General features: G+C 35.4%; 2 protein-coding genes across 3 annotated transcripts; both read right to left on the minus strand.

Moving 5' to 3' along the window:
- Positions 1-9071: 9071 nt before the first annotated feature.
- On the minus strand, positions 9072-10325 carry LOC114041467 (olfactory receptor 8K1-like). 2 transcript variants are annotated; one of them, XM_027859927.1, is made up of 2 exons: positions 9388-10316; positions 9072-9108 (listed from the first exon to the last, which is right to left on the minus strand). In XM_027859927.1, the coding sequence occupies exons 1-2, from the start codon at positions 10314-10316 to the stop codon at positions 9072-9074; spliced, it is 966 nt and encodes a 321-aa protein (XP_027715728.1). The 2 variants fall into 2 exon arrangements, with proteins under 2 accessions (XP_027715728.1, XP_027715729.1); XM_027859928.1 differs by lacking the exon at positions 9072-9108 and having other exon boundaries at positions 9366-10325.
- Positions 10326-17464: 7139 nt separating this feature from the next.
- Positions 17465-22044, minus strand: LOC114041464 (olfactory receptor 8K1-like). Its single transcript, XM_027859923.1, has 2 exons — positions 21118-22044; positions 17465-17497 (listed from the first exon to the last, which is right to left on the minus strand). Exons 1-2 carry the CDS (start codon positions 22042-22044, stop codon positions 17465-17467), a joined length of 960 nt encoding a protein of 319 aa, XP_027715724.1.
- Between the last annotated feature and the right edge of the window lie 4636 nt (positions 22045-26680).

Genomic DNA, 26680 nt, shown 5'->3' on the forward strand with positions numbered 1-26680 from the left:
TCTTCTTCTTCTTCTTCTTCTTCTTCTTCTTCTTCTTCTTCTTCTTTTCTTCTTCTTTGTGTCATTGTTGGTATTTCCAAGCATATAATTCCCATATCATGGCATATCATCTCAAATCTGGCAAGCAGATGCGTTGAAATTAAGGCATCCTGGCACTGTATCCTAAATGCTGCATGTTTTTCTCACATTCTTTACTTTATACCCTTAGGCTCCCACAAAATCCCTGGTGCTGATTCTATTCCAGTTTTTCCCAATTTTACATGGCAGATGGTCTACTGTCCATAAAAAAGCTGACTTCAATCTTCCAGTTTATCTTCTGAGAGGAAGTTATATCCTAGGAGTTCAAGTGTGCCTCCATTGTCCATCTTTATAAAGGAAAGGGAAATAGGCTATCCTGTCATAATCAGAGAGGAGTTTCTCTGTTATCACTGGTAAGATTCCTGCCAGAGCCTTAATAAGTTGATCATTCACTTGGAAGATGATTACAATCAATGCACTGAGTGACAGAGTGACCAGTGGTTGAGTTGCAGCCTGGTAAAAGGGATCAAATATAGAGAACTGGACTTATATACAGAAAAACCTTCAAATCATGCCTCTAACAGTTATAGTTTAAGGGACCAGGCTACTTCATCTCATTAAGCCTTGGCTTTCTCTTTTGTAACGTGCTGATGAGCTATCTAGCGTCCAGACCTCATTGAGCTACTGTAAGGCTTGAATTGAGTTATGTTAAACTCAATATATGTTTGTTGATTATTCACTCTTTTTTTTGTATTAAATTCTTAAACCCCTCTTAAAATATGTATGATGAAATCAGTTTTTCATTATTCTTCCTACTCCAAAATTATCTATTTATATAGAAACATTAGAGTATTCAAACAAAACAAAACCTTGCCCTAATATCACTTATTTCATTATTAACAGTTTTGTAATCAGACAAAGGAAAATCATATGTTGCACAACTTGGGTGCAATACTTTTCCTGAAAGGGGCACAATGCTTAGGAAAATAATTTTCTAACCTTTATGTTTTAAGACATTCCACAACCAATTGCCAGTCTATTCCACAGTTCCTTCCCTTTTCCTGACTTCCTGTAATCGTGTATAAGTCAGAATCTCCAGTTTTCTACTTTGATCACCTGATCACAACCCTTCCCCAAGTCTCTTTTCATTTAAGAAAGCACTTGGAGAGGCTGTGATGCTCACTAATGCAGAATTAAATTCCCCAGACTAATGCAGAACACGTCCTCTTCCTGAGGGTAGAATTTAGAAGAGCAAAAAAGAGAAAATTCAAGGAAATGAGATTTATCAGGTAAACATTGTTTCCAAGTCTACCAGTAAAGCTTCTAAAAAATTCTTGCCTATAGGTCTTTTTTCCATATAAACCCCAACAAATTTCTATAGTAAGTCATAAACCTGAGATGTAATAAGTTGAGATTAACAATATAAAGGAATTTGATGGAAACAAATGTAAAATCTTACATTTGATTTGAGTTAAAAAATAAAAACTTTATAAGTGAACCAGAGGAGGGGACTTATTTTCTTAGGCATTCCTCTCCAAAAGACGTGGAGTGTTTAGTGGATTCCAACTTTAAAATGAATCTTGGGCATTATAGAACAAATACAGAATGTAATGTGATGTCCATTGCCAGAAGTGTGGTATCCAGGTATAAGATGTAATTACATTTGCATTCTGCCCTGACCAGTCCACGTTTGGAAGATTGTGTTCAATCTTAACATGTATCTTTTTTTTTAGGGAGGATTTTTTAGGTAGGATACTGCTAAGTTCTGCAGGAAACTAAGGAAAACAATTAGAAGAATTTAAAGATTTAAGTGCATGATATGTGAGGATTGATGGAAAACGGTCAGAGGAAAGAATTGGTTCACAGCATCACAAATTTTTTACTCTTTTTTTTAAATTTAATTCTGAATTGTCTCCTCCCTCCCCACCCTACACTACAGAAGGCTTAAATCTTTACATTTGTTAAACAGAAGATTGCTTTAATACTTAACTCCTGTGAATTATATGTCTACTCTGTATCACTGATCCATTTTTCTATTTCTTAGCTGGTGTTGGATAGATTTGATGATTACTATCTCCTAACATACTTTAAAATATGATACTGCCAACCCTTCTTCATTTACATTTTTCATTAATTCCTTTGATATTTTAAATTTTTTGTTCTTCTGAACAAATTTCATTATTTTTCTAGCTTATTTTTTGGGTAAATTATTGGCGGTGGCATTAAATAAGTAGATAAAGCAGAATTTTCATTTTTTATTATATTGGCTCTTCCCAAATATGAATAATTGATATTTATCTGTTTAAATTTGATTTTATTTATATAAAAAGTGTTTTGTAATTATTTTCATGTAGTTCATGTTTTTTTTTCTTGGAAGGTATACTCTCAGGCATTTTATGCTCTCTATGGTTATTTTAAATAGACATTTTCTTACTATCCTTGTAACATTTTGTTGGGGACATATAGCAATACTGATAATTTATGTGGGTTTATTTTTTATCCTACTACTTTGCTAAATTAATTTTAAACTACCTTTTTAGTTAAATCTCTAGGATTTCCCAAGTATACCATCATATTGTTTACAAAAAGAGATAATTTTACTACTTCCTTGACCATTCTGATTCCTCTGATTTCTTTTGCTTCTCTTATTGCTATTCTTAATATTTCTAAGGCAAAAATGAATAATATTGGTGATAATTGGCATCTTTGTTTCACTCTCAATTCTGTTGGAAAGGTGTATCCCCATTACAAGTAATGCTTACTGGAGCATCTAGGTGGCGAAGTGTATAGAGCACTGCCCCTGGAGTCAGGAGGACCTGAGTTCAAATCTGCCCTCAGAGTAGATACTTGACACTTACTAGCTGTGTGACCCAAGGCAAGTCATTAAACTCCAACTGCCCCCTTATCAAAATTTTTGCTGATGGTTTTACAAAGATGCTTCATTTTAATGAAAAGTCCATTCATAACTTTGCTTTAAGGTGTTTTTTATAGGAATGAATGCTACATTTTGTCAAAAGCTTTTTTCTGCATTTATTGGTATAATCACATGATTCTTGTTACTTTGTGATTGATATGCTCAATAATGTTAATAGTTTTCCTTATATTTAATCATACAAGCATTTGTGGTCTAAATCCCACCTGGTTACTGTGTATAATTTTGTGTGATATATTGTTTTAGTCTCCTGGTTAGGTTTTTTTTTGTGTTTTTTTTTAAGGATTTTAGGGAAATTGCTCTATAATTTTCTTTCTCTGTTTTTGCTCTTCCTGATATAGGTGTTAGACCATATTTGCTTCATAAAAAGAATTTAATAGGCCTCCTTTGCCTATTATTCAAAATACTTTGTTTACTACTGGAATCAATTGATGCAATATAGATTTTGAACTAGAATAGATTTTAAATATTATTTCATTTAACCATCACATTTTATACTTGAGTATAATTGGGGACAGGGAATCTAAATTTATTGCCCAAGGTGTTATGGTCAATGTAGCAAACCTCCTATTGGAACTCAGATACTCTAACTTTGCAGATGGCCTCAAATACCTTAGCTCATTTTTAGCTCTAAGAAGCTTAAAATGCACTAAGACTTTAGGGATATTCTGTATGACCCAATATTCTTTTTTCTATTTCAGCACAAGAATAGAAGATTTAAAATTGAAGCATATATATAGATGGGTGCATTCTTCAACAATGAAAATGATTGTTACCAAAGGAAAAAAAAAAAGATAGAAAAAATGTGTTCTGGTTGGACGTAGAGTAGAAGACCAAGAGCGATGGATGGAAGTTGTAGAGGACAAACTGAAGTTATAGTGAAGACAACCTCCCTGATATTTGGCGTTATTAAAAAGTTGAATAATTTCCTTGACAAGTATGTCAGTTCTCATTTACATGTTGTTTCCCTTAACAAAATGTAACCTCAGAGTTCCCCAAAATGTTCCCTAGAGATGTGATAATGCAGTTGAGGAAAAATTCCCCAAAATGGGCATCCTGAAGCTCAGGATGATTTGTGATGCCCATGACATTGAATTCAGTAATCTAACTTGCTGTGGTTTCATTCTACTCAATCATCTCTTGCATCCAAGGGAGATTATATGGGAATAAAAGGAAGAGACCTTTTTGGAGTACTGTTTGTCTAGTCAGGCTTCTGTTGAATACAAAGGGTTAAGATAAGATGAGCAGGAACTTTCCCACTAAAATCGAATGTATTTATGTTTCATCAAATCATTATATCATATTAATACCTTGTGACTGAAAGGAAAATGATCATTGTTTTATTTTATAAAATTAAGAGTAAATTAAGGGGCTCTTTACAGATAAGAGATGCAACAGAATAACCTGAATAATTTAAAAAAAATTTCTAATCATTGTTTGGAAAGTTCATAATGGAATATTGAAAAAAGGGATAGGCTATTTAAAAACACATATGAGAGTCAGTTTAATGTGCGAGGGAGAAAATTAACCCTAAAGATGAAAACTGAGTTCAAAAACCACATCTGACACAAAAAGTTCCCAATCAATATTAGTAAAAGTAATTTCCATTCACAGAATTTATACACACACATACACAAACACACACACACACACACATATGTCATCTACGGGTTTTTCTAGAAATATTTCATAAAATTTAACTTATGGTGCATTAACTACATGACCCTAAATTGTTTCCATTTACCCCCATCATGGGCAAAATGTTGGGGTTTTGGAATTGATCTGCTTGGGTCTTGCCAGATTTTTTGACAACTGCTTGCTTTCATGAGAAGATCATAAGCCAAGAATACTATCTACTCATCAGGAAGATAGACTGTTTTATGTCGTGTTCATAATTTTTCTCTTGCCAACCATTGGAGGGAGACTTTATGAGTTTTTCAGTCCCCATAAGGACATATCCCTGAAGTACTGCAGAATTTTAATATGTTACATATGATCATCTCATATAAATTGAATAGATCTAGTGTCTGTAGTGTGTAACAAAATCTATCGTTCTACCTAATTTCATGAGGTGTTCATTAAATACCTACCAAATGGCAATTTCCTGTGCATGGGTAATGTAAGCTAGTTGCACAAAGTCCAAGGGCATTCAGAAATTTTTGAGAGAGGCTACATTCTGCCACCAATAAGAAATAATTTATTTTACCACACACACCAAGTAGATGAACATCTAGTGGGCACACTGTGGTATAAAATTAGATCAACAATATAAAAAACTTGCCTTTTTGTATGCATATGTGAAATACATGGTGCAAATGGACTCTGCTGGGCCCAGAAATAACTGGAAGATGAGCAGGCTGGATTTTCCTTTAAAGAAACCCAAAGATCCTCTAGAGGGAGCTAGATATTGAAATGGCTAGATCACTGGGCCTGCAGGCAGGAAAAAACTGAGTTCAGTGTTAGCCTCAAACACTAATTATGTGACCTTGGGCAAGTAACTTAATCTCCATCTGCCTCTCTTTCTTCCATATAAAATGGGAACAATAATAGTATCTATCTCCGAGAATTTCATGAGAAAGAAATTAAATTTATCATCAAGAAGCACAGTGATTGAGAAATGGTCCTATACTAAGGAAGACTTTGAGGAAAAAATGTGACCTCAGGCCATTACCATTACAAGCAGTGTGACCCTGGGCAAATCACTTAACATCTGTCTATCTCAATTTCCTCAACTTCAAAAGTGGAGGTCTTAATAACACCTCCCTCAACGAATTGCTGTTAAGATCCAATAAGATAATATTTGAAAAATATTAAACCTAGAGCCTTTAGGTCTTCATTTGCTTAGGACTTTGTCTAGCGTATGGAACTTCTTTTCATACAAACATATTTTTTTTTGCTAAACACACTTTAGTATTTCCTTGTGTGGTTCTTGTGTGGTCCTTCTCTGAATATTTGAGTATCCAAGTTCCTGAAAAAAACCTGAAGCCACAAAAATTCCCCTTCATGAGACTTCTTTTTTCCTTCTGGTGGCACATCTTGAACAAGATGATCATTATACTCATATGGTTAAGTCAAAGATGCCAAGACATAGAATAATGAACTTCAACATCTTGATATCTTATTATTTGATGTATCAAATAATCATTTTATATGATGTAAGTATGCCTGTATGTATGATATTACAAATATCAGCTGAATAATCATCTAAACAAACATCATGAGAAATAATTTCTCATGGGTATGCTGGGCTAAGACATTAAAATGAGAATTCTACCTAAACTAAATTATTTATTCAGGGCCATAGTGATCAAATTACCAAAAAAAAAAAAAAAGAATTGGACAGCTCGAAAAATAATGACAAAATTTGTCTAGAAGAACAAAAGATAAAGAATGTCAAGGGACTCAATAAAAAATGTGAAGGAAGGTGGCATAGCTGTGCTGGATCTCAAGTTGTATTACAAAATGATAATCACCAAAATAATCTGGTACTGGCTGCATTCACCAAAATAATCTGGTTCTGACTAAGAAATAGAGCAGTGGATCAGAGAAATAGATTATGTACACAATACAGAGTAGTAAATGACCCTAGTAAGCTAGTAAATGTTTGACAAACTCAAAGATCCAAGATTATGGGACAATAAATCACTATTTGACAAGAAATTGCTGGAAAATTGGAAGACAATTTGTGAGATTATGTATGTGTATATATATATATATATATATAGTCAAAATGGATACAATATTTAGACATAAAGGGTAAGGTTATAAATAAATTGCAGGAGTCTGGAGTATTTTTCCTGTCTGATCTATGGATAAGGGAAGAATTCTTGACCAAATGAAAGGGATCATTAGAGGATGTATGATGAATAATTTTCATTACATGAAATCAACTTTTTCACAAACAAAATCAATGCAGCCAAGATTAGAAGGAAAGCAGAAAACTCAGAGAACTACTTTACAGCAAGTTTATCTGATAAAGACCTGATAGAGAATAGAGTCAAATTTATAAGAATAGGAGTCATTTTCCAACTGAAAGATAACCAAAGGATATTAGGGGCAGGTCGTTGGTGCAGTGGATAGAATGGTGATCTTGGAGTCAGGAAGACCTGAGTTCAAATTCAGCCTGAGAAACATACTAGCTGTGTGACCCTGGGCATGTCACTTAATATCTCTTTGCTTCAGTTTCCTCAACTGTACAGTGGGGATATTGTGATGATCAAATGAGACATTTGCATTAAGTGGGAAAAAAAATTCTCTTAGCATAGCGCATGGGACATAGCAGAAGCAATATAAATACTGATTCCATTCTCTTCCCATTTAGGTTACCATATTTCAGAAACAATATTGATAAGCCGAATGAGGATGGTGAGAGCTTTGAATTTATGTCATGAAGAGCAATGAGTAGCAGTTGAAAAGAGGCATATTTAAGTTTTGGAAAAAACTACCAAAGATTTTATCTCAAAGAGGAACGAGATATCTCAGCAAGTATTGCAGTCACTCAAACTAGAGGTCTTTAAATAATGACTGAGGGATCACTTTGAAATCTGTCCTAACTGATGTGATACAAAAGGTAATTCAGGGAAACAACTAAGAGAAAGCAATGCATGCCTTCCAGATTTCTCAGAAAAAAAAAAACTTAAAGCAGAACTATCAAGTTTAATATAGGCCATATATGATGATAACAAGGAGGCTGTTGTTTCAAATACATAGCCTGACAATTTCAAAGATTATTCAGAGAGATTTCTCTATCTGAAAAATTTTAAAGAAGATTGCTTCCCACATGCAACCCAACAGGATACAAAGTAGACCAAAGTTAGCTTGTTCTTTCAAAAGTTGTACGTTTTCAAGCAATGGAAATGAATCCAAGAAGAAGAAAAAAATATCACCCTTATCCTTGGAAGTGGTTGGAAAGAAGAATGAAGCCAAATATAGGAAAGTGAATTTGATTCACTACATTTACAATTAAACTTATTCTGTCCATATGCTTTTAATCCAAGACATATTTATTAAACACCTGTTTAGTGCAAAGCACTGTGGATGCAAAGAAAAAACAACAACAAAAGCAACGATACTTCTGATACTCAAAAAATCATGGCCTTAGCAGAGATACAACCTTTAACTAGAGAATTATGTGCATGATACTTTGAGAAGGAGGGAAATGACTTTACCACTTAAAATAATAACTAAAAGAAATAATAATAAAATATTATTAAGCATTATTTAATAAAAATAGCACTAATAACATAACACACAAAATAATAACAGTGATAATTCACAACATACAGAGCATTACCCCAGAGTAATATCAAGAGAAGACATGGTCACCATCCTCAGTGAGCTTCCACAGAAGGACTCATTATGGAGACAGATAAAAATACAGTAATTCACATCATATGTTTTACTCGAAAGGTGGTAGGAATTAAATAAATGGGAAAGATAATGCAAGATTGAATTATTTTTTTAACTCTGGAAAACATAACCATGAGCATATTTAAATCTGAATCTACCTCAATGTTCCAGAAATTTAAAGAAAAAATAAATTATAAAGAACCCACTGAGAAAATCCTTCTTAGAGGAATGAGATTTCATTAATTTTCTTAACGTCCTGAATGCATTTCTATCTCTATGTCCATGCCGTAGATAGTTTGGATTACATCAAATACTTAAAAAATGAGGTTGAAATAGGCTTTAGAGAGAATCTACAACAACCACTTCATTCTTCATGACATTGAGGGCCATAGAAAGTGCATAACCATTCAAGGGTGATGAGGATAAAAAGTGTAATAGGTAAACATCCTCACTGCATAATCAGCACTCCTTTTCTCCACACTGTATTATGTCGATATATAACAGATTCATTCTAGGTGGAAATTTTGCAACTTCAAAGGTTCTGTGGGTGGGACATAATGAACTAAAAATTAAAAGTTAATAGGAACAGTATCTACTAGGGAATTTTTCAACTACTTTCTCAAGAAAACTTTTCTTAATAACCCTTTACACCCAACTCACCATTCTCAACTATTAATCAGGTTTTCTGGAAAATCTCCAGTGATTTACCTAAACTCACCAAAAAAGCAATTGCTAACTGATAACAAAAAGAAATAGTGTACTTTATTTTTTTTTATTTATTTTTGTAGGCAATTGGGATTAAGTGACTTGCCCAGTGTCACACCGCTAGTAAGTGTCAAGTGTTTGGTCTGAGGCCGGATTTGAACTCAGGTCCTCCTGACTTCAGGGCCGGTGCTATATCCACTGCACCACCTAGCTACCCTGAAATAGTGTATTTTTGAAGCAAGAATGAGAGGGTAGAAAGATTTTTCCATGAAGAAAAGAAAAGAACTCAGAAGAAATTTACAGAGGAGAAAAAAGAATTACTGACCTCTGGTAATTTATTGGAAACATTGCACATTGCACATTAAATAGGAAGTTTGCATCGATTTTGTATGGCTCTTTTTAGGGCACTTTTTACCTCTTTATTCCTCAAACTGTAGATAAAAGGGTTAAGCATGGGGATGACTAAGGTGTAAAACACAGAGGCCATTTTGTCTGTTTCAAAGGAGTGGCTAGAGTTGGGTTGCAAATACATGAAGAGAAGGGTCCCATAGAACACAACCACCACAATGAGATGAGAGCCGCAGGTGGAGAAGGCTTTTGATCTGCCCTCAGTAGAGTCCATCCTGAGGATGGCCACAAGAATGAGCATATAGGAAACAAGGACAATTAGGAGGGAGGAAAGCAAATTTAAAGCAGAAAAGATTAGAAAAATCGATTCCATTTCACTTGTGTCAGCACATATAATGGACAACAAGGGAAGACCATCACAAAAGAAATGTCTGATGACATTGGATCTGCAAAAGGGCAAAATAAAAATCTTAACTGTGACCAGCAATGCCACAAAAATGCTGTAGAGGTAAGGGATGGCCACCAAGACCAAACATACCCTGTCTGACATGATGATTGTGTAGAGGAGGGGCTTACAAATGGCCACATAGCGATCATAAGCCATGGCTGATAGGATGAAAAGTTCACTGATAATGAAAACCTCAAAGGAAGCTAGCTGGGTTGCACACCAATTGTAGGAAATTGTATTTTTCTCTGCCACAAAATTGACAAGCATTTTGGGACCAATGACAGTGGAATAACCAAGATCAGTAACTGCCAGATGCCTGAGGAAAAAATACATGGGGGTTTGTAGGTGAGAATCGATCTTTGTTAGGATGATCATGCCCAAATTCCCCACCACTGTGACCAAGTAGATGAGTAGAAACACGCCAAAGAGTGGGGCTTGTAGCTCTGGGCGGTCTGTGACTCCCATGAGAATAAATTCAGTCACTGAGGTGGTTAAAGTTCCATTCTCTTGGTCCATGAATTCCATCGAGACAACCTAATCTGGAAAAAAAAATAAAGGAGTCTAAGAATCCTGAGCCTGCATCATCCATCACAACTTTAGTATATGCAGATGCAATGGATAAGGTGAAATAGACTTTCCCCTCACATCTCAGAGTATTGACATGCAGGAACCCCTCCCTCCATGAAGTTAGCTAAGTAAGTAGATGGAATAAGATAAAAAGTAGCACAAGCACTGGTTCTGACAATTTTCTGGATAGCAGGTAAGTTACTGAAGGAAATTGGGATTCTATAATATATTCCTCTGTGTTCTATAGAATGACAAAGATGAAGACTGACATTTTAAACTTCATCCTTTTGGATATCTGTCAAAGACCATATATGAACTCAGTAGAATTGAGTATTACTAAATGACAATTTCGGAATGTATGTTTCTGATATTTCTAGATAGAAGAGGCTCTGCTGATGAAATTTGTAATAAGTTATCACATACAAAACACACTGTCCAACTTTTAAAATACTTGTATAAACTACCTCTTACTACCCTTCGTGTTAATATTGTAGCACAGCATGATGGATATGACCAAATGGCCAAATGTTAGTTGTAGTAATTCCTGATTTCCTTGTGGGTTTCAGGAGTTACTTGAAGGCATCTCTGCTCCATCTCTCATCTAAAATTTTTCAAGTTTTTCAATTATTTCATGATGGGTTATCATGATTCAGATGGGGTAAGGGGTGGGGAAAGAGTCAAGGAAATTGGTTTGTGGGCTGGCTGCACATTAGCAAGACAGTGAAAGTTGTTTCCTGAGATAGGTGAAACAGATTCCTTTTGAGTATTTCACTCTAATGGAACCTCATCACCCATGGTTACAAGCATTCTCTGTTATTTTCAAACTAGGAGGGGAGTTACACTGAGAAGAAACAACAACTTCTAAAAGAGGAGTAGTGAAATGCAAATTTGATGTTTGCACCTGTTTTAAAAAGACAGTGTTTCAAACCAAACAAATGAAATACAAAGTTATTTTAATGTTTGTTTAATGCATCTCTAGCTCAACCTACTTTCTGAAAAAAAAAAGTTGAACTTGTGAGACTGACCTTTCATCTATATCTAGAGATTATAAAGTCATCATAAATGTTATAGAAACCAGCAAAATTTCTACTTTGAATTTGTCACCAGCCAAAATGATGTAAAAAGGAACCATTCTGCAAGGCATGCACCATGTAATTCTCTCTAACTTAAGAAAATGCAGGAGGGAGATAAATACCATTGACATATTCTTCTGGTGTAAATAAAATGATCTGGACTTTGCTTTTAATGTTCCTTTTATAAACCTTGAGTAATGGCTGAATTTGATAGCCAGAAGTAATCTAGCTTAGTAGACCATCTCTTCAAAATTTCATTCCTAATTTCATACATGTTGCAAGGACATATATATTGTTTGATTACTGAACTACTTTATAGTCAGCTACTCTTCCACAATTATATTTTATAAAAATTCAATTAATTTACCAATATCTGGTATTGCAAAAGTATGACTGGGCAAAATCTTATAGAGTAAAACATAAAACATTTTCTGTTCCCAAATGAAATATATGGTCTCGATTTAATAATAATGACAATAATATTAATTAGCTGTGACTTATATAGTATTTATTATATTCCAACCACTGTGCTAAGCCTTTTACAAATATCACCCCATTGTTTATCAGAACAACTCTTGGGGGTAGGTGCTCTTTCCATTTTACTTTTGAGGAAACTAAGGCAGACAGTAGTTTAGCAAGTTGCTCAGTGTCATTCAGCTAGTTAGTGTCTGCGAATGAATTTGAACTCAGATAGTCCTGACCTGAGGCCTAGCACTCTATCCATTGTATCACATAGCTTCCTCAATTTGCCAAGTCATGTTGCCTCCAGCCATGATCTGGTCAAATGGACTAAATCAGTATTGGTATCAATACTGATAAGCCTTCATGTTCACCGAGGTGACAAGAACATGTTGGCTCTGAGTTGAGGCTTGCAGAGAATGTCATTGATTTGATCCTCAGAATGTCTGGGTGGGGAGTTTATCTGTCTAATGAAATTTCACATGAAGGAATGACACTGGATAGCATCTAACTTGTCCTGACCGTTCTCATCATTAGAATACTTCTCTGCCTTGCTAAATTGGGGTGTTCGGATGATAATTTAGCAATTCAGAAATAGTTATATTGATTCAACCTTCAAAAGCCTCACCTCTAACATTTGCAGTGAAGTTGCCTGGATAATTGGTTTTCAACTGGAGTCACAGGAACCTATCAGAGACACCTAGATCTGAAGCCAGAGATAACTAACTGTGATCATCTTTTAGAGTTCAACTATAGTAAATGAAAACAAAGTCAGGAAATTAGTCTCACCTGCAGTGAATTTCCTGTGTCTTACTTATGTAGTTCCTGATATTACCTGCACTGAGGAGAAATTATTGCTTTCTTGGTGCCCATGAGACATAATCCCTAAAGAACAGGAGAACTTTAAAAGAATCAACATTTCATATCATCTCCTCAGGGAATGTTTCTGGAGTTAGTATCTACAATCAGTTTTAATTGTCAACATTTTATCTGAACCATAAATTGTCAAAAAATAATAATATATTACACCACCATGACTATAATCACCTTTACCAGCATGACACATAAGTGTATTCAAATTATTGTATCATGAATCACTTTTTAGAAGATAGGATTTTTTGTGATTTGTTCAAATATTGTTACTACATATACCTTAAGGGTCCCTAGATAGTTTTCTTTTCATCTGGTTATCCAAATTTCTGAAAAGCTTTAAGCTAGAGAAATTCTCTTTGCTGTTGTTTCCATTTTCCTTCCTGTGGACAGATTTGGGGCACCAGGAGTATTATACTATGTGAGTCTAAGGCAGAGACACCAAGGGTAGCAATGGTGAGCTTTGCGATTTAATATATGATGATTTTATATATTGAGTAATAATTTACATTATATATAAGTGTATATGTATGTATATATGTAATCTGTGTATATATAATTACATCAGTGAATACCTACTGTCATGTTCAAAACAATCTAGATCTCCTCAATTCTGGAACAAATCTTAATGTACACATTTGATTGTATCAAATCATTTTGTTAGACATTCTGAAATAGGCTTTGTCCCAACGAATTATAATGCTGATGAGAAATATAGCTGATCCATGTCAAAGGGCACAAAATTCTATTTCTTTCCATTTTCCTCCAAATTGAATTTAGTTTTGTTTCCTCAAATATCTTGTCTACAGTAAAGGGGTGTGTGTGTGTGTGTGTGTGTGTGTGTGTGTGTGTGTGCGCGCACATGTGTTTGTGTGTACATATTCTCACATGTGTTTAGGAGAGGGTTACTGTGATCCAGAAATTTCACTTCAATAGTATAGGAAATTCATAATGTGGAAACTGAAAAACAAATTCTCCACTCTCTCAGTTTAGTAAGTAAACAATAAACAATAAAACTCCCCAAGGAGTGGAAACAGACATTAAGAGGTTAACTCCAAATGTCATTTGGTTTGTCTATGTCAGAGGCATGATATGAACTGAGCTTTTCTGATTCAAAAGCCAATACTGCTATAACTATGCTGTTCCTTCCTTATATAATATATGTATTAAAATCATACGTAATAACATGTGCATTTACCAAATATTTATTTAGATTAGAAAGCAAATAATGATATTTGTATTATTTCTTGCTTTTTGGATCCATCAATGCTACCTTGTGAAATGATCTCAATATTAGATCATTACAACATGTGGTCCCTTTCCTGAAATTTTTTTTGGGTTTCATGATAAAGAGTATATTTTGTTCCACTACTGAATATCTATATTAAAGAAGTTTTAAAACTATTTAAAGAGTTCCATAGGGGCTAGAATATTGTCTTAATAAAGTAAAGTATGGCACTAGGATATGTCTACCTATGGTATGACTATATTAAAAGTAATCAGTCATTTGCAAATTTGTAAAATCATTCAAATATTTTGTCCAAATGCAAATACTTAAACATTTGACAGAACCTAATAGTTTGATTTCATCTGCAATATTTCAATGCATCTGTGATCTCTTCTATGTTGATTGTTGCTCACATGGTTAACATTTCAAACCATCCATATTTTTCATCTTATAAAACTATTATTTAAGTCATCCCATTAATCATCAGTAGATGATGCAGCCTCCTGGTTCCTATGCTGCACTTATCACATTTATTCTTTTTTTCTCACTCTTAGGTGACAGATAACTGGCTTAGAGTGATAATGTCCCCAAGAAAATGAAAGTTCCGTGGGCAGGGAAGGGGCACATGAACATGTCAAGTAAATGTATAACGATGGTGGTAACATTGCTAGGCTGATTACCTATTATTGCATTGCTTGCTTGAGGAATTAAAATAACTTTCTCATAACTAAGCTGGTGGAAGACTGACTTTGGAATCATGAAGAACCATACTCAAGTCCTACATCTGGAAATATGAATTTTGTAACATTCATTCATCCATTACTTCATTTACTTGTGGATTCTTCTTATTGCGTCCCTCTGCCTCTCATGGTGCAAGTCTGTGTATGCTTCATAAATTCTTGTCTATTGCTTGGTTGATAGTAATATCTAAGAAAAGCATCTGCTCTGGTTCTTTTCTGTTTTTGCTTAATAGGTCACCATTTTAAATTCAGGGCAAGGATTCATTTTATATTTATTACAGCATATGGTTTAAGATATCAGTGTACATGTAATTTCTGCCAAATGCTTTGCAGTGCTCCCAGCAGTTTTTGTCAAAAAAGGAGCTCTTCCTGAAGCATAAAGTTATTAGCTTTGTTGAACATTTGACTATTGAGTTCAATTTCTTATGAATCTTTCATAGCTACTCTTTTCTGCTGATCTTTTGTATTCTCTAACCAGTAACACATGATTTTGATGATTTTGACTCTCTAGATTAATCAGGGTGGAGACATGTGCTCCTTCCTCTTCATCTCCTATTGTACTGGAGCCACCATTCCAGGAGCAAAGACCCTCCTGTTCACTACCCTCATGCCCCATCTCCCACAGATACAAACGTTGGGGAAGAAAAACCTACTCAGCATTTGAATGAGTCCTAGATCATATCTGGGGTGACCAGACTAAGCAGCAATAACTCAAATATGCCACGCTTTTCTAAAACCAACTCAGTCTCAGGACTATACTGACACATTCCTTGAGAATTAAAGAAAAACAGGGCCTAGAAATATGCTTTGATATGCAGATCTCAATTACACCCTATATTTGGTTAATATTATATGAATTTTTGCGTAAAAATTTTTTCCTCTTCCAGTGGTATTATGAAGGCATTCATTTCTAAATAAAAATTCTTCCTATTGAGTTTTGACTTTATAATGACAATTTAACTCTCCAAATATCTACAATTTTAACATTGATAATTTTGTGTGTAATGTTTTTTGTGTTATTGCAGATATGTACTATTCATGTATATCATGCCTTGTTGGTAGTGCTAGATACTGGACAGAAAAAACTCATTACCTTTCCTATATTGTACTTCAACCCATGATTGATATTGACCCCTTTGCTTTTTAATGGAAATTTTCTGTGTCCAGGGCTCTTTTAAAACATATCACTTCTGCCTGTGATCCCCAGTGTATCTCAGATTTCAGGACTGTACCATTCATGTTTTCCAAGTATAAAGGTTTCACATTATGGTGTATCATCTCAAATCTGGGAAGCAGATGCATTGGTACAAAGGCATCTTTTCTGTATGATAATTGTTGCATATTTCCTTCCATTTTTACTTTACCCCTTCAATCTCCCAGTCTTTTATTCTCTGTGAGAGTTAGAGAAGTTGAGGTATACTCTACAAGGAGCCTTCATGGCTTCTGAACAGTGGCCTAAGCACTATTAACATTTCTAGGGAGCCAGTAAACTTTCAGCTATTACTGTTCTCCTATAAACTCCCTACCATCAGAAATACAAAGAAACTGTCAAAAGGTTCGGAAGACATTGATTTTATTGTTCAGATGTTAAGCTCTACCAAATTAGGATGCCATCGCTCACTCTCACCATTCCCTGGTCTTCAACAAGGTGAATTCAATTCAACCTGGAATTACAATATTTCATTTTTCATCAAAACTACCAAATATGGATAGGTAGGAATACTTTATCACACATTGCATCCTCAAAACAAGAATATAGTGGAAATGCCTACAGTACATAGAAGATTGTAAAGGGTATAGCATGGGAAATGAAATAGGAGGAGGCCAACAATATACATGACCCACAATTGGTAGACTTCTTTTTTGATGTCATATCTATGGAGGGGCACCCTAAGCACACAATTCCTTTGGCATAGCTGAAGTAAGAAGGTGAGGAAACACATTAAATCAAGTTTCACACTATCAGATCGATTATAGGGAACATAAATATTGGTCCTAAAAACTCGAGATAATGGTTTGAGTTAGACAGTCCTTTAAAATGTTTTGAACTTTATCTGGTACACAGATATCCAAACCTTCTTTAAGCCTGATTTCTGAAGCCATTATTGAGGGCAACAATCACTGTTGAAAATGAGCCAATAATCCTAATCACCATCAGCACTCACTGATAACCACTTTCTACTGATGGACAGGTAAGCCCAAACACCATGTAAGTGTTAGTAATCTCAGACAAGTGGGCATATTTCTAATCTAGAACTTATAGCCATCATCCCAAGAAGTCAGCCATGTGGAAATGTAGCCTGGTCAATTCTTTCTCAAATTCTACAGCCACAACTTGATCCAGAAATTAAATGTATCCATTACCAATGTTCTTGACATTATGTTTCGGTATTAGAATAACTATAATTTTATTAATAGAAATTACATTAAAGAAGATGCATTACCATAAGCTTTACTGTTATATCCTAAATAACACAAGGTCTTTCTATTTGACTTATAGCTGAAACATCCTACATATGTTCTCTCTACCTGATATTTGTGTTCCCAGAGCTTAACTCAATGTTTTGTATAAAGAACTGTGAGGGACTGTCTGATGCCAGCTGCTGCCAGGTGACGATTGTGCCAACATGGGACGGGAACTGGGTACCAGAAAGTAACCGGAGCTCTTGCTCCCGAGGCAGAGGCGGTGCTGGGCGGAGTTGTGGCGTACTGGGATGAGATCTGGGTTCAGAGAGGTAACCGGAACTCACTCTCCAGAGACTGGAGCGGTGTTGGATGGAGCTGTGACAGGCTGGGGAGGAAGCGGGGTACAGGGAAGTGGCCAGAGTCCGTGCTCCTGAGGCAAGGATGGTGCCGCTTGGGAGGGGGACGGCAGAGAACGAGCTCTCTCTGTCTAGCCTCCTTCTTTAGGTACTATGCTGACCCCAGACGCCTCCTTCCTGTGACCAAACCTGACTTCCTGAGTCACGTATGCTCCCTAGGTGTAGCACTGACCCCAGACACCTCCCCCCGGTATCTGGACCCGACTTCCTGCGTCACGTACATTCTCCTTTGTCTATGCACTGATCCCTCACACCTCCTTCCAAAATTCTGGGACCCACTTCCTGTGCCACGTATGCTCCCTTTGTCTGGACACTAGCTGGACATCCCTTTTTGATATTTGACCCTCGACGAGTCACTATGGGCGGGCTGAGGAGGAGGGACGAAGAAGGTACTAAAAAGAGCTGCAGAGAGGGGGGGGTGGGGTCGGCTTTTGCTCCTGCTTGCGTGTGCCTTCCTGCCTGGCCTTGCTGTGATGATTATTGAATAAAGTTCAGGTTTTTGCACCCCCTGGTCGGCTCGTTTCTGGTAAACCCGGGTCGCCGCCCATGATTGGTGAGTATGACCCTGGATGGCTGATTTGGCTGTAAGAGAGTGCGCGGTTTGGACCGGCACAAAGAACATGGTCAATTTTTCTTTCATTCTTTCTCTATTCTTTTTCTCTCATCATTCAAATAGACTTTTGAGTCTTAATATCTACTCCTGTAGCTATTTTTCCCATTTGGCAGAACATTTTTATCTATTCTGAAACAATTCTCTAGTTGTCTTAAGATAGTCTTCCAAATGCATGAAAACCTGGTTTCTATTTGCCAACTTTCCAGCAGGATATTTGCCCTTCATATATTTTCATTAGGACTATTAAAATACCTTAAATATGATAATGATCTTACACTGATATTTCTTTGCATCTACCATAGTATCCAATGTACTAAAGATACGTAGGATTAGCCATTAAATAAATGTGATTTTAATGATGATGATGGTGATGACAGCAACAAGTTCACTGTGTAATAGGATGTCCCTGAGTTGAGAGGTAGCCTAATGTAGAGTATAAAGTATAGAACATTGGGCTAATAATAAGGAAGACCTGGTTCGAATGTGCCTCCGACAATTACAGCCTAAATGACCTCAGTAAGTTACTTAATCTTTTAGTTTATTTATCTGTAATAAGGTGCGTGTGTGTGTGTACATTATATATACATTATCATATGTACATACACACACATATAACCTATCTCCTAGGGTAAATGAGATAATGTTTATAAACTCAATATATTCATGTCAATTATGATTCGCGTTTTTCCTTTGAATTTCATAGACTTGTCTTAAAATATGTATAATGAAAGTTTCTGATATTGTTTCCACCACTCTGTAAACATTCAAAAATTCTACCAAAACAAAACAAAACCTTGCCTGAGGATTACTTAACCATGGTAAAGATACCTTGGAAGAGAGTAGCCTCCTGAGCTATTTTTGTTCATAGGTCCAAAGAACAGATGGGAATGGATTATTATTGAGGGAGAGAGTTGTCAGCTACTTTTTCCAGTGAAAATAAAGGTAAGTCTGGAGAATCATCTAAATAATCATGAAAAATTCACATTTTCAAATATTATAAGTACTAAAATATTATTAATTAAATGATTCCATTTTTCTAATCAGATCAAGGGAAATCATGTGTTATAAGTTATGAGCACAGCATAAAAGATACTTGGGAAAAGATACTTTTCAGCACTTTATTTTTTAATACATTTTAAACCCAATCACAATATTCCTTTCACAGTATTGATTCCACAGTGCCTTCCTTTCTCAAGTATCATGACTTCATGTAATTCTGTTAAGGCCAGAATAACTAGTTCCTTATTAAAAGGACTTGATCACAATGATTCCCCCAATTCTTTCTCATTGAAGAAAATATTAAGGGAGGCTATGATACTGACTAATACAAAATTACAATCTTTAGACTAACACAGGACATTCCATCTTCCCAGAATAGAGGTTGAATGAGGATGGAATAGAACTTTCAAAACATTGAGATCTATTAACCAGGCACTTCCTACCTAGTCAGCTGATGAAACACACAGTAAAGTAACAAGTCTAGGTACAGATCCTCATTTTGCACTGACAACTTTGTTTCAGCATTCCTAAACATAGAATGGAGTAAGATGAGATAAACAACATGAAGAAATTCAATAGGGGCAAATTGAAAGTTTCACATTTGATTTTTGGGGAAAAAAGCTTTATAAGGAACAATAGAGCAGAAGTTACTCATTATTGATTCTTCAGAAGACCTTAAAATTTTAGTTCACACCAATTTTATAATGTGTCTATAAAAATATATGGCATATGGCATCTAAAGAAGTTAAAGTCATCTCCATTAAGAAAAGCATGATGTTCAGGAATAGGTCATAATAGTCTAGTTACATTCTGTCCTGGCCAGAACACCTTGGGAGGATTGTGTTCAATTTTGGGTTACACATCTCAGGATTGACACTAAGTTCCAGAGTGAACAGAAGAAGGCTGTTAGAACATGGATGAGGCATAGGAGAATGACATATGAGGATTAGTAGAAGAACTTATGATGGTAGTGCCAAGAAGAAGTTCTTGACATCATGGATGGTGAAGTGGAAAAGATCTTAAACATTATCTTTTAAAATTCATATATTTTACAAAGAAATGAAGGCCAGAAAGGTTAAACATTGCTCAGAATGTCACAGGTCACACTTAGCAGATATGACAATTGGACATGCATCCTTTAACTATACAGGTTTCCCCAAATGTCTTAACAAAATTTTAAGCTTAAAACCCACGTGTAACCCCGTGCTCTTTCTATTCCAGCTCAAGAATGCAATATTTGGGACTGACGAAACTTTGTGTGAGTAGTGGGTGGTGGGATTGAAGCTTTCTTCAAGTATCTGAATGATTGTCACAAAGAAGAGGGAATAGACATCTTTGCTTCATCACAGAGGAGAAGACCAAGAGTAATGGATGGAAGTTGTAGGGAGGAAACTGAGGTTATGGTAAGGAATTATTTTTCTAAAACCAGAGTTATTCAAAAGTGGAATAGTTGCCATAGTGTGTATTGTAACCTTCATATACACAATTTTCCCTTCATAAAATATAAATGATTTGATACCAAGAAAATTCTTATTTATCTTTGTATGCCCAATGCCTGGCACAGTACCTTATACCAGGATTTTAAAATGCTTATTAATTGACTGATTACAACACACAGAAAATTTTCAAACAAAGGTAGGATGCTCACCTTGGGGTACTTAACAGAGGAGACCTTTTTACACAGATATTTTGCACTAAATGCTCTTCTATTTCACTTCAATCACAAAGATTCTTTAAAATAAGATTTATTAAAAATTGACAATAAAAATAAAACAAATTATATGAATGTATATTAGAAGAGATGATTTATTTTTTCTGCAAGACAAGATAATTGGAGAAAAATAGAATAACTAATCTAGTACAAGTTTGCTTACTTCTAATAATACAACAAAATCATGCAATACATTAGACCTTAAAAAGAACGCTTATATAAATTTCTTAAAGACCCTTTTCAGGGCACCTTTTACCTCTTTGTTCCTCAAGCTGTAGATCAAAGGGTTGAGCATGGGGATGACCAAGGTATAAAACACAGAGACCACCTTGTCTGTATCAAAAGAGTGGCTAGATTGAGGGTGCAGGTACATGAAGAGAAGTGTCCCATAGAAGACAACCACCACTGTGAGGTGAGAGCCACAGGTGGAGAACACTTTGTGCCTGCCCTCAGCAGAATTCATCCTGAGGATGGCCACAAGAATGAGCATGTAGGAGACAATGACAACTGAGAGTGAAGAAACTAAATTAATTCCAGAAAATATCATAATGATTAATTCAATCTCACTTTTACCTGAGCATATAATATATAAAGGAGGGAGACTATCGCAATAGAAATGTCTTATAACATTTGATTCACAGAAGGATGACTTAAAAATCTTAATTGTGATCAGCAGGGATACCATGATGCTATAGAGGTAAGGGATAGCCACCAAGACCCAACATACCCTGTCTGACATGATGACCATATAGTAGAGGGGCTTACAGATAGCCACATAGCGGTCATAGGCCATGGCTGACAAGATAAAAAGTTCACTGACAATAAATATCAGAAAGAAAACTAGTTGTGTTGCACATCCATTGAAGGAAATTGTATTTTTCTGCACTATGAAACTGGCTAGCATTTTTGGACCAATGACTGTGGAATAGCCAAGATCAACATATGCCAGATGCCTGAGAAAGAAATACATTGGGGTTTGTAGGTGGGAATCAACACTAGTTAGGATGATCAAACCCAGGTTTCCTAGAGCTGTGGCCATATAGTTGAGTAAAAACAAGGCAAAGAGGGGGCCCTGCAGCTCAAGACGGTTTGTGAGGCCCACGAGAATGAATTCAGTCACCTGGGTCCCTGTGGTTTTATTCAACTTGATCATTTCTTCCATCCAAGAAAGATAATCTGAGAATAAAAAGAAGTCTTTATTGATTACTATTTGCACAATTAGCAGTTAATGGGAAGAAATGTCTTAAATAAATTAAGCAAAAATTTCCCCCCAAAATTACAATGTACTACTCTCACATCATCATATCACATTATATATGAAATCATAGCATGTCATCATCAAGTTACCAAAAGGAAAGTTATTGTGGTTTTACTTTACAAAATTAGGAGTGAATTGTGAAAATATTTATCTCAAGGAGACAGGATAGAGTAATACTGTAAGTAAATTTTAAAATATTTTAACTAATCAGTGTGTAGATACCTCATAATAAGATAATGAAGGAGGGTTGGGCATATGATAACACCTAATGGAGGCATTTTGGTGAAGTAGGTATCAAGTTGGTCTTGAAGTCAAAAAGGCCTGGGTTCCAGAACCATATTCAAAATATTTCTGGTGACATGGCATCCCTCATGTAACATCCTGATAGAATGGGCTACCCTCCACAAATACAGATTGAAAATCAAGTGATGCTCAGTATTGTTAGATATAATTTTCTTCTTAAGAGTGCCCAGACCATTGAAGTGAAAGATCCAGTGCCCATTCCTTTCTTTATATCCTTCAAACAGGAAGTATCTGACATCTTGAATGACAGCATGGATATCCACCCTCTCTACAGCTTCACTTCTCTGTTGCCTTTCCAGAAATAGACTATTTTGCTGCCAGGTTTTGAAGGCTTAGAATGTTGATATTTTTAATGCCTATCATTTGTAGACACATGAAGGGAATTAAAAAAAATAACCTTGTTCTTTTGATGCTATCTATTTGCATAGCATAGAGCTTAAAGATCCCTGGGCCCTCATATATTATTTTTGATTAATGCACCTTGATAAATCTATTTGATTTTTCTGGTTGCAGAAAAGCATAAGTGACATTGGTCAGAGCCGGGACATTTCAGCAGTGACATTTCTAAGACCATTTCGTGTAGTTGGAATTTGAGTGAATTCAAAACATGGTCCCTAAATTGATCCATTCACCTCCTCCCACCCAAGCGGGCATTGTACTTGACTTTTTGAATTGAGTTGCTTCCTATCTATGTTTTTTCATATCAACTTTAGTAAGAAGATCTCAAAGAATACTATTTTCTACTCACCAGGAAGATAAAATCTTTTGTAGCTTGTTCATATTATTCCTATTGCCAGTTGCTAGGAGTAGACTTTATGGGTTTCTTAATCCCCATGAGGCCATGTCCCTGAAGTACTGGGTAACTTGAATCAATTTCATATTATTGTCTCATGGAAATTGCCAAGACATAGGGTCTGTAAGGTGTAACAGTGTCTAGAATTTTAACTGCTTCTATGAAATATTTGTTTAATGCCAACTATTGACAGGCCCCTGATTGTGGGTGATATTATGCTGGTTGAACCAGGCCCAAGGACATTGCAGAGGCATGTGGTAGTGATCTGTAGCCAATAAGAATTTTTTTTTTAACCATCCAAACACTAAAGGCCAAGCAGATGAAGAATTTATATTTCTTGGATTATTATATAACATTGGATGGGCAGGATGTAGAACTTACCTTTTTGTGTACATATCTAGGACAGAGGGTATAAATAGACTCAGTGTTGGAAATAACTGGGAGGAACTGAACAGCATGAATTGCCTTTAGAGAGTTACAAAGATCTTTTAGAAGTTGCTAGGTGGCACAGTATATAGAGCATTGAACATAGAGCATGAAGATAAGAACTGGTACAAATCTACCTTCATACATTAGCCATGTCACCGAATAACTTGTTTCTACCTCTTTTTGCTCCTTGTAAAATAGGACTAATAATATCATCTACATAGTAGGATTTTTGTGGAGCTCAGATTAAATTATTATCAGGTACTCAATCGGTAGAGTTGATAGGTCACTGAGATCACAGTAAGGGAATCTGGGTTCACATGTGATCTCAGACACTTGCTATCAGACTAACCTTGGGGAAGTCATTTAATCTTATCTGCCTCAGCTTCTTGAACTTTAAAATGGAGATCATAATAACACTTCCTGGTAGGATTTTTGTGAGGATCAAATAAGGTGTTATTTGTAATGTGGTTACAATAATGCCTGGCATAAAGTAAGTGTTTAATAAATACCTATTTCCTTATTGTCTTAATGACTCCAAACTTTTTTGAAAAAGGACCATTTTAAAAAATCACTCTTCTACAGGTGTTGTCTGGATATGAAACACTGAACATCATAATTACATCAAAACAAATTAACTCATAACTCTAGAGGCAGTTAACTCCATTCTAGGACATTTCTTATTTTTGGTAATTCAACATAACTTAATGGGTAGAAGTCTGGTTTGGTTGAGTGAGAAAGAGAGAAAGTAAATCCAGTCTAGAATCACACTAACACATGTAAGTAAAATAGGTAGGCATTAATATCAGTAGTCATAAATTTTGGTGAATTGGGAGAAGACACAGTACTCAGTAAATACTTCTGATATGTCATACATCTTTCTTCCAATCTCCTACACTGACCGACAGAAATCAATATTCTCTCAGGTAAGTAGTGTCCCAATTGTCTGAAATCCTTGGATTTAGGGACACTGAAAAAACTCTAATACTGACTTAGTCTGTATTCCTCACCCCATCGATATTTGACAAATATACTCCTGGTTTGCAATCTACACTTACCTTTTCCTTCTGAAGAATAGAGCTCCAGTCTGTCATTGTGAATGTGTTGTTTCTTCCCAGCTGAACACAAGCTTCTTGAAGATGGAGACTGTTTTGATTTGCCCTTGAAACCTCAGCATCTAGCCTAGTACCTAGTATATAGCAGGAACTTAATAAATGTCTTTCAAATAACGTTGAACCAGAAAATCTTAGAAATAAGAGAACACTTACTATCTAGACTACATAAGACAAATAGAGGAGAGAAATTAACAAACAAAAGAAATGGGTGAAATCTCCCATAGTTTGGCCAACAAAACATTAGTTTCATTTTATGTATTGATATTCTTCCCCTCACCGAAGACATAAAAGTAAGAGTAATGGCTTTTGTGTGTTTCATTCTTATTATGATTAATTATTAAAATAAATTAATGTTATAAATCAATACATTTAAGTGTCTTTTTGTTTTGCTGAATATAATGTTTATTGCTTGGTAATGTGCATCCACATCCAATGAAGCATCATTTCCCTGGAGCCTGATTAGAAAATGCATAATAGCAACAGAAAATGCTCTGACTTCTGGCATTAGAAAGTAATAATCTTAATGGCTGCCTACCACTGCCTACAATTCTGGCCAGAACTGCACTTGACTATACACTCTCTCACTGTAAGTCTTATCAGTGAAATAACACTCATCAATAAACAAATGCCCATCAGTTCCCTATAAGAACAAAAAAAAAATTGAAAGTCATCCTTGACCTTCCAAAATTAAGGCAGATAATTTACTTTTCCATGTTGGAAATAATTTACTTTAATAATAACTACAATATATTTCAAATTATTTGCACTGTGCATAGGAAAGAGCTGTTTTATTGTATAATATAAGTTTTTGAAATATTAGAAGGTTAGGCTTGTAATGTCATCACTCTCCATATGCATTTACTGGGAATGTCTCGTGTGCTCATCTCTGTTGAATCCGTATTCAAAGAACTTGCAGTACCCTTGAAGAAACAGTATCCTCTCTCTTTGCCAGATATTTGGTATCAATGATTGGGAATGAAAGACAATGTGATGAGTTTGCATAGTGTATGGGAGATTGATCTTAAAATCATGAAGATCATGGCTCAAGGCCTGGCTCTGGCACATGGGAACTACATAAACTTCATTTGATAATTGCTGCATTCATTCACTTGTTTATTCTTTATAAGAATGTGCCCACTGACTATCATGATATGCATGATAGAGGGTGTGCTTCATAAATACTTGTCAATTACTTGGTTGACAAGCATAGCTAAGTTCATAGATACATTAAGTACCTAACCTTGTTTTCTTTTTTTCCCCATGATGCTCTCCCTTTTATAATTAGGTCATCAATCCATTTTGCATTACTGATGGATATGGTATAATAATATTAATAATAATAATAATAGCTAACATTTGTATTGAACATATTACAAACCAGGCACTGTGATAAGCATTTAACAAGTATTATGTGATTTGAGCCTCAAAAAATACTGGGAGGTAAGAGCTCTAATTTTCTGCAGTTTATACATAAGGCAACTGGGGCAGAGTTTAAATAGCTTGCTAAAGTTAATACATCTACTAAGTGCCTGAGGTTGGATTTGAACTCATATCTTCCTGACTCTACTCCTGGTGCTGTATTCACTGCACCATATAGATGCCTCTGTATAATGTGTTAGTCTACACCTAATTTCTTCCAAACAATTTAGTAGTGCTCATAAGAGTTTTGGTTTTTTTTTTTTTGTCCAAAGAAGACTACGTCACCAAGTGATTCATATTGTTAGCTTTATTGAACAGTGGAATATCAAGATCCTTTCTTATATGGGATTTTTCAGTGATAACTATTGTATTCTTTAATCAATAATGAATGAGATTGATGCTTTGGATTCTCTAGAAAAAATCAGGGATCAGTCATATGCTTCTTCCTCTCCCCTTCCCATTGAGCCATTGCCAACATTCTAGG

The sequence above is a fragment of the Vombatus ursinus genome, unplaced genomic scaffold (genome assembly GCF_900497805.2).
Source record: "Vombatus ursinus unplaced genomic scaffold, bare-nosed wombat genome assembly UNPS02014174.1, whole genome shotgun sequence".
Lineage (NCBI taxonomy): Eukaryota > Metazoa > Chordata > Mammalia > Diprotodontia > Vombatidae > Vombatus > Vombatus ursinus.

Coding starts and splice junctions, on each gene's coding strand:
- LOC114041467 (XM_027859927.1), bottom strand. CDS start 10,316: ATGGACCAAGAGAATGGAACTTTAACCACCTCAGTGACTGAATTTATT. Junction 9,109..9,387: donor CTAAAAAGAGCCATACAAAA/TCGATGCAAACT, acceptor GTGACACTGGGC/AAGTCACTTAATCCCAATTG.
- LOC114041464 (XM_027859923.1), bottom strand. CDS start 22,044: ATGGAAGAAATGATCAAGTTGAATAAAACCACAGGGACCCAGGTGACT. Junction 17,498..21,117: donor TAAAAGGTGCCCTGAAAAGG/GTCTTTAAGAAA, acceptor ACACCGCTCCAG/TCTCTGGAGAGTGAGTTCCG.